The following is a 10746-nucleotide window of genomic DNA, read 5'->3' as shown; positions in this document are numbered from 1 at the left end:
CTCAACACCTGGCCCAGACAAAAACATATTAAGTCGGACTTACCAACTTATCTCATTAATTGTACACCCAAATCATGTCATCACTATCCTTCCTCATAATGATCACATTGTTGCTAACGACATAGTTGTGTTGATTTGAAAATCTTGTTCTTGGTAACTAGTGTACAAAGCAGAGGTCTCAAACTCCAGGCCCCCGGCCATTTCCTGCCTGCCCTCCCCCTCCGTCTGGCCCGTGACCTGATGTCAAAAATGTAATTGGAAATGATTCTCAATAACTTCTCAATTAATATCTTACCTCTGAGGCTTTATTATGTGGTTTGCTGTTGAATTAAACCCATAACTCAATCACTATTTATTTATTTTTTTAGGTTAAATTTAAAATGTTTTGTTGTGACAGCGCTGAAGCTAAGGTCTGGTCAGGTTTAGGCACAAAAAACAACTTTGTTAGTGTTAGGAAAAATATCACGTTTTTGCTTAAAACAATGGTTTTGTCACCAGAAACATGGCTGGAAAAGACATTCATTAAATTACCAGGTCTCACTCTGAAATCTCGCAAGAGGTATAGTTCTTGCAAGAAGACTATACTGGAAAAAGTTGGAGAGAGGAGTTTAGAATTAACTGCCAACAAGAATTCAGAGGGAGCCTCCCCCCTGAACGAGACTTGTGTTTCTGGTTACAAAAATACAAGATTCGTGCTGATCTTTAGTGATTTGATTTTGGAAAATGTTTTAAAAACTCAAAAAGGCCAACAGGTTAATAGAAGGGGTAAGAGCTTTGGCATAGGAACACATCTCTAATATTCAGTGTTTTATTATTTTTCTACCACTGGCATTTGCAGTTTTTCATTCCCTGTAGATTTTTAACATTTCCTCCTGACCTTTACAAAATGACCAGGAAATGGGGGATGTATTCATTTCCCTTTTCTCATTGTTGCTTCTTCCTCCAAATTATCATTTGACCTTCACTGCTGTCCGATTTCCTGCTCAGTAAGGAAGCTCAAGTGCAGTCAGCACACATAATAATAATAATAATAATAATAATAATACATTTTATTTGTACAGCGCTTTTAAAAACTCTCAAAGACACTTTACAAGAATAGAATACATACAAGAATACATAAAATCAAGTGCATGGTGCATAAAATCAAGTGCATGGTGCGATAGAGGAGAAATATGTAGTAAAAAGAACAGTGTATGAGGATATGGATCTGTGTAGGTTTTTTGGGAGAACAGGTTGAGTACAGCAAACAGCTACAGGTGCATATGAAAAGCGAGTTTGAAGAGGTGGGTTTTGAGTAATGACTTGAAGGTGGATGAGTCTGGGCAGTCACGGATGTGTTTGGGGAGGGAGTTCCAGAGGGAGGGGGCAGCAATGGAGAAGGCTCTATCCCCCCAGGTACGGTGCTTGGTCCTGAGGGGGGGTGAGAGAAGGTTAGCGTCTGAGGATCTGAGGTTTCGAGAAGGAGTGTGGTGGTGGAGCATGTCCGTGAGGTAGGGAGGGGCCTGGTTGTGGAGGGCTTTATGGGTGAGTAGGAGGAGCTTGAAGTTGATTCGGTGTGGGACAGGGAGCCAGTGAAGGTTTTGGAGTACGGGGGTGATATGTTCACGGGAGCGGGTGTGGGTGAGGAGGCGGGCAGCAGAGTTTTGGATGTATTGAAGTTTATTGAGGACTTTGGAAGATGAGCCATAGAGGATGCTGTTGCAGTAGTCCAGTCTTGAAGTGATAAATGCGTGGATGAGAGTCTCAGCTGCAGAGAAGGAGAGTAGTGGGCGGAGGCGGGCAATGTTTTTTAGATGGAAGAAAGCAGTTTGGGTGAGGCGGCTGATGTGCTGTTCGAATGAAAGAGTACTGTCCATGATGATGCCAAGGTTACGGATGGAGGGAGAGGGAGACAGGTTGATGTTGTCAAAGCTGAGGGTGAAGGTCTGGGTCGATGTGGTGAGATGTTTTGGGCCAATGAGTATGATTTCAGATTTGTCACTGTTTAGTTTGAGAAAGTTTTTTTGCAGCCATGATTGTAGTTCTGACAGGCAGTTTGTGAGGGTAGAGTGGGTGGCAGGGGTGATGGATTTTGTGGAGATGTGGAGTTGGATGTCGTCGGCATAGCAGTGAAAACGGAGACCATGCCGACGGATGGCACATAAAGTTGAAAGACTGGACTTTGGTATTTACTTCAAAAATACAGCCTAAATCACTTATAAAATGGGTGTTTGTAAAAATGTCTTCATGTAAAAGCAAATAAATGAATACTATCTCTCGAATAGTTGATGCTTTACTCACAGTATCAATACACACAACAGGGATTGACTTTTTTAAAATTAAATTAAGACTTTAAGTGATCACATGTAGTTATAAGTCATCATTTTACTTCAGCAGTTGTATATAGTAGACAAAGGAAAAACTCTAAATTAATTTGATCAACTCATATAGTCTCAGATCTTATGGTTGTCATGGTAGTAAATTACTGGTGGCTGATTTGTACTTCTGCTGACTGATTTCTTTTCTTTATTTGGATGTTCCTGTTCTATATTCATTCAACAGTGTTGCATTGTAATGTCAAATTGATAAACATTTACTATGAGAAGACATATAATATGTGACAAATATTAAAAATATATATAAAATTTAGGAGAAGAAGAAGAAGAAGAGGAAAACATAAACAGATCTTTGTTTTGTTGCGAAGAGCGACTCCACACTGTTGGTGTCTCCTACTCGTGACCACACTCCGTGCTGTGATTCACAATAAGTTGTGTACTACACAGTGGGTGTGGACAGAGCAAGCTGCCGCCATGACATTGCAAAACAAGCAGGATTATCAGCCTGGGTGTGGCTAAATACTAAACAATCTCTCAACAAAAACACGCAACAATACAGAGAAGTGACATGGATGTGTTTTCTTTTAAAAAACGTGTGTGGGAATTACTAAAACGCGAGCAGGTATTACTAAAACGGGCACACAAATGGCAAGTGGCTCCGGAGGATGAGTGACCCCGACAGGAGCAGTAGAAGACTGGGAGAGAGGTCGCGTTTTTGGTGTGAAGAGGTGGAGTACTAACTACACAGCCAAAAACAGACAATAAGAGGCGGAGTCGGGCTGGTCTTATGAAAACTCAAGTTGGATCCGTAATAATAATAATGAGTCTGTGTTCTTGAGCAGTATTATTGCACCCTGCTGTTCAAACAGAACAATACAATGACAAGGAGAGATAGTAGAACATACAAAATAGAAGTTGAAATTTCAACAAAGTTTGATAGGAAGACTATTGTGGAAAGAGATGACAAAACCCAAACCCTGAAACCTACATCATGTAGCTTCATAGGCCTCCACAATCCCATATTTTTTTCCACGCTCACTGCTGTTTTGAGACGTCACTGTATTGAGCGTTTACATAAAGTCTGCCTTGCATTTTGTCTGGCTTACATGTTCTTATACAGTCTTTTCAGTTAGATTGTTCATTGCAAGAATCATTTGTTTTTATTTGTACCTTTTTCACTCGTACTGTACTTAGTACCCTGGCTTTATTATGTGCAAACTTGATTCTTCCTAAAATATCCTTCATGTCCCTTTAAGTTGAAACTTTGATTAGTCAAATGTGAAGGACTTTGGGCATTATAAGTCCAGAGAATTAATCTTTTGCCCACAGTTATTTTTATGAGGGCGTGAAAAGGTAGATATTAGATTTAAATTTTCATGTGAGCTATTTGAATTCTTGATTTGACCAAATTTTTAACCATCTTTATGCTGCTCCTTTCATCACATCTCTATAAACCTCATTGGCCCAACAACTTCCCAGGGAGCCAATGGAGTGTAGGAGGTGAATGCATTTTGTGAAAACATAGTCATAAATATTATTGTAATGCTTTTAGTTTTCAGTGTTTGTTGCTGCTGTGTTAGTAAGGTCTATTGTCATTTTGGAGGATGTAGTTGATGGACTCCCATTAATGTCAGTGGATATGCTTTCAGTACAGGTGGGCCAACATTTCACATCATCGCACCATGCACCATCAACCATGAACCATGAACCATGATTTTGGATGATTTATTCACAGTGTACTGAAGTTTAATGCAGGTGTGACAATCCAGACTGCTGCAATGCTGTGTCTGATGTAAGGATGCTTTTTATGGTGGCTCAGAGGAAATGGAGGAGGAGATGTTCTCTCACCTGTAAAGAAATGACATCGAAGTAAAGGTGTTTGTTGTGCTGTTTACATATGTTGTCTGTATTGATATTCCATTTAACGTTCTAATTTATTTGTACTAAGAAATTCAATAAAGGATATCAGAGATGTCTATCAGAGTTTTGATATGCGACATACTTGCATCACTGTTCGTCACCTGTGTTGTAGTGAGATCAACAACAGTGAATGAACACAGGCTTCTTTTACTGAGAGATGTAATGTCAATTTTCAAGCCTGACTAATTCACAAATGTGTTTTAGTCCAATCCTTGATATCTAAGGGGTGCTCTCTACAGGAGCAAACCAAAATGCCCTACAACCAATTAGAGCAACAAAACACGGTTGCAGCGCTGACTCATCCAAGTCAGGGTCGTTCCTGGTTTGTTTTTAAGCAGGAAAAAAATGCCCCCCTGTCATGATTCCGTTTCTTGTTGTTCTTGTTTCCTGTTTTATTTTGAAAATGTTGCCCTCATGTGTTGCGTCTAGCTTTTCAGTTCCTCCTTCCAGTGTTTTTCCATTCCTTTCCCTCACCTGTCCTTTTCCTGCCTCACTCCACCTGTACCTGATCCCCTCGTTAGTGTGTCTGTATAAAGTCTTTGTTCTCCCTCATGTCTTTGTCAGTTTGTTCTGTCTTCCCCAGTGATGCCACCCTGTGTTTCCCACCCGTGTCATCGCCAGTATCTTCTCCAGTGTCTCCTTGTGTCTCCCCATGGTATGTTTCTGGTTTATGTTCCTTGTTGTTTTCATTGATTTGTGTTTTTCTGGATTCCTTGGTTTCTTGTATGTTCAGCTTTTGTTAAATAAAGCATGCCTTTTGTTCCCCAATCCTACCTCCCATGTGTTGACTGCATTTGGGTCCTCACCTTGTTTAAACCATAATTGCAACACCCCCATGTCACAAACAATCTTGTATTACACCAAAATAGTACACCACAATGTGTTTTATTTAAACATTTAATGGCCTAGTTTGAGAGTTTCTGAGTTTTGTGAGCTTGGACGGGCCTGCAGACTGGATGCTATAAGTCTTGTTAATATGGACCAGGGCTGTGTCCAAATTCAGGGGCTGCAGCTCTCGAAGGGCGCATTTGAAGGCCAATTACGTCACAACGCTGCGCGAAGGCTGTCCAAATTCAAAGGCTCCTTCAAATGCGGCCCACAAATGCAGCCTTCATTTCCCTCTTTTTGGAGGACGCACCGCTACTATCCTTCGCGGCCTCCCATATCCCAAGATCCTTTGCGCACCGCTGCTCAGTCCCGAAACAGAAGAGGAAGCAAGAGAAAATGGCGACATGAAGTGGCGCAGACATGACATTCAAATTTAAGTAATGGGTTTATACTTGGTTTTTAGTCATTTGAACATCCAACGCCAGATATGTTAAACTTCAAGGGACTATAAAACCTCCAAATTTCAACTTTCAGTTAAAATACGTGACGCTGGTAATGCTATGGTAAATATAGTTGTTATTCACCAATGGGTTAATGTTTATTTTGTAATGTTGATAATTCAATTTAGATTTTACACATTGTACACACGCAAATAAATGTACACGTTTGATGGATTTGACAGATCCACCTGGTTCCCAGGCAAGGAATATTCACACTTTTAAACTTCTGAGAAAGCTGCTGATCCAGTGATAGATAAAGGAGTTAGTGTTCGTGTTTATCCAAGAGTTTGACAGTGTTTCTTGGGTTGAATGTAATATAGCCATATTTTTTCACGAGGCAATAAAATAATATTCGTTGTAAAGATAATTTAATTGAATCTATGAAGCTCTGCTTTGTTTTCTAATCAGGGTGTACGCCTGTGTGCCAAAAATGATCCACCTTGAAGCTAATTTTGTCCAGTTTAAAGAGGAGCTGCTTCCCCAAGGAGGTCAACAAGGCTCTGCTCACCTTCCCCTTCCTCCACATCTACTGGACCTACTGTCGTGTGAGTGGTTTAACACACACATACATGCGCACCCAAACAACCTCTATCATTCAGTCACTCAATAATTTAATTAACATCACTGGGAGGTTTATTTTAAAATTATGCAGGACAGTTAAGACAAGCTTCTTTTGTAAAATAGAGGCTTTTATAGAACAGAAAAGGTAGCCTTTTTTTACCCTCAGGTGCACATAAACTACACATTTGGAACTTTTTAAAATACAAAAATGCAAACAAAGAAATTATCAGTGGTTGGTTGCAAGAGGCATGATTGGGGGGAAAAAAAGCATGCATGTCGTGCATCCCTTTGTGGTGTATGATGTGTCACTGACAAAGTAGGGTGTTTGACCGTGGCTCAGTGAGTGATGACATTACGGGGTTGGTCAAGGCAGTCAAGTAGTGTTTGCTCATTGGCTGTTGGCCTTTCAAATCGTGGCAGTAACACAAAATCTGCTATTTCATGTTACTGCTACCTGACCTTTTATGTCCAGAAAGTCACAAAAGCAGAGTCTTGTTGGAGTTTATTTCATCCATGTGTTCTATCTGTATGCAAGATATGCAAACTCACATCACTCATGTTAGATTTCTAGGATATGCAAGTTCAGTCAGTTAACGACACTCACAAAATGGCATTTTCAAATGTAAGTTGTATTTTTTTTAGAGTTCAGTTCTGTGGAAAAACATCAGCTTTGTGTGTCTGAGAGGAGAAAAGAATATATTATCAAATCTATCTGTATAATTGTGCACATGGCCTTACTTGCACTATTGGTACCCTGTTGTCCCCAGTCTAAACTGAACTTGACATCTGCTCTGCAAGGGTGCTTAGGGAAAGCAGACTGGAGAAAAACAGGAAGGGAACCTGCTGCTGACTGAGCAGCTGGTTAGTTTAAGGAAGTGCTGTCATCAGCCTGTGACTCATGACAATTCCTATGGACTGGACCTTTTTAGTGTGGGAGTAGTGAGCCTGTATGTGTATGCAGTATGGAAAGGGGAAGAATAGCAGTAGTCATTTGTTTTAATTGTAACATCTAATGCCATTTTTCCATTACATCTGCCGGCCTGGCTCTACTCGCGTGGCAGCCCAGCGCAGTCTGGGTTTGCATTTCTACCACAACTGGGCTACCTGCTTAAAGTTGTGTCTTATACCAATGACGCACTTGTGCTGATCCCTGCAGTACTATAGAAGAATCGAAAGAAAAGAAACCACTAAAAAGTGGCTCCGCCAATTCAGTTACAAACACGTTTTATTTCAAAACTTCTTCACAACAAAGGCCCCCCATGATTTAGTCATTTAAAAGCTTTTATTATGAAGCAGCATTACAGAAAACGTGTTTTCATCAGCAGTAACTGTATGTCTCTTCGAAACAGCTGAAAGTGAGCACGATGAAACAGTAAAACACAGCAGATATTTGAAAGTGCAAACAGGACAAGAGAATCTAAAGATATTCAGTTAGAAGTTACAAAAGTACTGAGAGCTGAACACACAGACTTATAAATGTCTATCTCTAAGGTTTCCTGCACAGACATAAGTTGAGTATCGATTTTAGGGGGAGATGGGTGCTTGTAATGGGTTGACTGCAGTTGTAAGTTGTCACCGTGGCCCGCTTGGAGGTAGGGCGAGCACGGCTTGGCCCTACTCCAGAGCAGGTTCATCGCCATACCTCTGGTACTATCTAGTGACTGAAACCTTTTCAGTTCTATGCTGCTTGAAAATGTTTAACCTTCTCAATGTGTCACTGAAAGCAGACTTTTTTATGGTGTATATAGATATATTAAATATGCTCTAGTTAACAAAACTCTTACTTCGATGGAGGTTTTCAAAGTTTAAAATGTAAATCACAAAGAAAAATATGGAGCTTTTTCAGGGGCGGTTCCTCATAACGATATATGGTTCGCCCAGGGCGTCATGCAAGCTAGAACCGCTACTGAGCTTTTCATTGCAGAAAAATTTGAAATCTTTGTGCTTAATTCATGCAGAAACACAGCCCTGTAGGTGTGCAGGATGTATGAGATTGTCAAATTTTCTGTTCCTTTCTCACTAGCACTTCATTGCACAGTTTAATAAGCCGGGATGTCATAGTTGCAGCAGTAGAGTGTACTCCTCTTTAAAGGGGGAGGGTCTAAATAAAGAGATGAACTGTAAAAAGCAACAGGTTGTTCTGCTGGACAAGCTGTAAGAGAGCTAAATGGAGATTCAGGAAGATGCTAGTCTAACACAGTCTGGACAGGTACATGCTGTCTTTGTATTAGAAGCAGACAGAGTGTGGCATTAAGTTAGAGCTGCAGCCTCCCCTACATTCCCTACAAGGAGCAGTAAATTTTTTGCACACAGCATGACAATATGGCGGTGAGGACAGGTGGGCTGTGTGGTGGAGCTGTGACCTGGACAGGCTACAAAACCACAGTACACCAACTCATCACAGCTGTATTTGTACATAAATAATGTAAATTACACACAATTACTTTACTGTATTGACATGCAACTGCACCAACCTGTTTAACATGAGAACAAAAACTACAGCATCTAAAGGAAGTTAACAGTAGAGACAATGGAGTGGCACCCTGGTCAAGTTGGGTCAGGCTGTTCTTTGAGAGGACAGTCAGACAGAGGCAACCAGTCAGTACACCTGAAAACACCTGTGTATTTTCCATTGGTGTGCATGATTTGAATAACTTCACTTCCAAAACCTTGTGCAACACCAAGGCTTCACTTCCTCTCCTTTCCAATCGACACTGTTACATAATAAGTGACAGGACATTTTATTTTCCGCCTCTACTAAGATCCAGCCCATTGAAAAAGACAAAATTCAGAAGCCTCCAGTTCAAATAGTTTATTTATCAAACAATGTAAACTTGCTTGCCTGCATTATTTTCCTAGTTTCAGTTCTCATGTGGAGACTTCCTCCCAAACCAATGAACATCAACAGGAGTTTTACCTGATTCCAAAAAAATCAGGGACAATTTGTAAAACAAATAAAAACAGAATGCAATATTTTGCAAATCCCTTTTTTTTTAAAAAAAAAAAAAACCTATTCAATTAAATACAGTACGAAGACATTATGTTTAATGTTCAAACTGATGAACTTCATTGTTTTTTGTAAATATGCACTCATTCTGAATTTGATCCATTCTGTTTTTATTTACCTTTCACACAATATCCCTGCTTTTTAGGAATCATTGTTGTATCATTTTCATGTTTTAACATAATGCTGGGGGCATTGAGGCAGTCAGAGTGAAGAATGATTTTTTTTTTTTTTTTTTTTGCCTGAATAATTTGTTTTTCACTTTACTTTAGGATACAGAGGTGTATAAAGGCTCAGTGAAGGAGGAAATGATGCAATGGCAGAACAGCTTGCGGGCTCACGGCTCAGCAGACTGGGTCATCATTATCGTGGAGGCCAACGGCAACAAGAAGAAGAACAAGACCAACATCCTGCCTCGGTCATCCATCATGGACATGCGCTGCAAATTTTGCAAGAAACAGAATAACAGGTGAGGAATCGTCCTCCCCATGAATTAGTTGATTTGGGTTAAATAGGCAGAAGACGATGAATGGCAGACTGACTTCCCTCACAAGACACTGTCAAGCCCTTGTTCCTCCTGTTGTTGTTGTTGTTGTTGTTGTTGTTAAGGTCAATGTCCTTTGATGCAGGTGTGTGGTGCTGTCAGATCCTCTGAAGGATTCATCTCCGTCTCAGGAATCCTGCAATTCATTGCTGCTCAAGCTGCAAACTCATCTCCTCATGTCCTTCACCACAAACCTGGCCCACTTTGAAGACGACATGCGTACGCTCTGAGAGAAACGCACTCAGCCCTGCTGGAGCCTCTGTAAATACTTCATGGTCCAGGTACCTAGAAAAATAGCAGGCTTGTTGACTTAAAATGTCATACAATTTTCATAAATTATCAATGTTGACTTCCCAATAATCAGTTAAGGCAGCAACTCTTGGTTAAAGTAATTGCTGAAAAATGTGCTTTCCTGAATACCGTCATGAAAGCTGAATGTAGCTATGCTAGAATTTATTTTTATTTTTATTTTTTTTTGTAGTCACAGAAGTTGCTAACAATTAATCTTGCTAATGAAGCTTCCTGACTTACAAGATGCTACTATTTGAGCATGTCTGTGATGTTAGTCTAAACCAGTGGCAGCATAGCTGTCTGTGCAAGCCCTAACTATAAGCTTTATCAAAAAGGAAAGTTTGCTCTTAAACATAGTCTGCCTCCCAAAGGACACTGGAAGATGGTTCCACAGGTCAGGAGCTTGATAGCTAAAGACTCTGCCTCCCATTCTACTTTTGGAGACTCAAGGAACTTATCCATTAAGCCAGATGACACTAATCAGTTAGCTAAACATCAGGCATGTATTAAGGACATAAAGACCTGGATGACCTGCAATTTTCTGTTGCTAAACTCAGATAAAACAGAAGTTATTGTGCTGGGCCCTAAACATCTTAGAGACAAGTTATCTAATGATATAGCTACTCTGGATGACATTACTCTGGCCTCCAGCACCACAGTAAGGAATCTGGGAGTTATCTTTGATCCGGATTTGTCCTTTAACTCCTATATAAAGCAAATTTCAAGGACTGTCTTCTTCCACCTTCGGAACATTGCAAAAATCAGGAACACCTTCTCAAAAAG

The 10746-nt window shown here is 40.3% G+C and overlaps 1 protein-coding gene across 1 annotated transcript; it reads left to right on the top strand.

Moving 5' to 3' along the window:
- Nucleotides 1-4486: 4486 nt before the first annotated feature.
- LOC141002612 (trafficking protein particle complex subunit 10-like) lies at nt 4487-10079 on the top strand. Its single transcript, XM_073473969.1, has 5 exons — nt 4487-4557; nt 4819-4890; nt 6024-6108; nt 9401-9597; nt 9758-10079. Exons 1-5 carry the CDS (start codon nt 4487-4489, stop codon nt 9900-9902), a joined length of 570 nt encoding a protein of 189 aa, XP_073330070.1. The 3' UTR covers nt 9903-10079.
- Nucleotides 10080-10746: the final 667 nt, after the last annotated feature.

This window comes from Pagrus major, chromosome 9 (assembly GCF_040436345.1).
Source record: "Pagrus major chromosome 9, Pma_NU_1.0".
NCBI classification, from domain to species: domain Eukaryota; kingdom Metazoa; phylum Chordata; class Actinopteri; order Spariformes; family Sparidae; genus Pagrus; species Pagrus major.
Note: the sequence above shows the minus strand (reverse complement) of the source record. Positions and strands in the feature narration are given on the sequence as shown.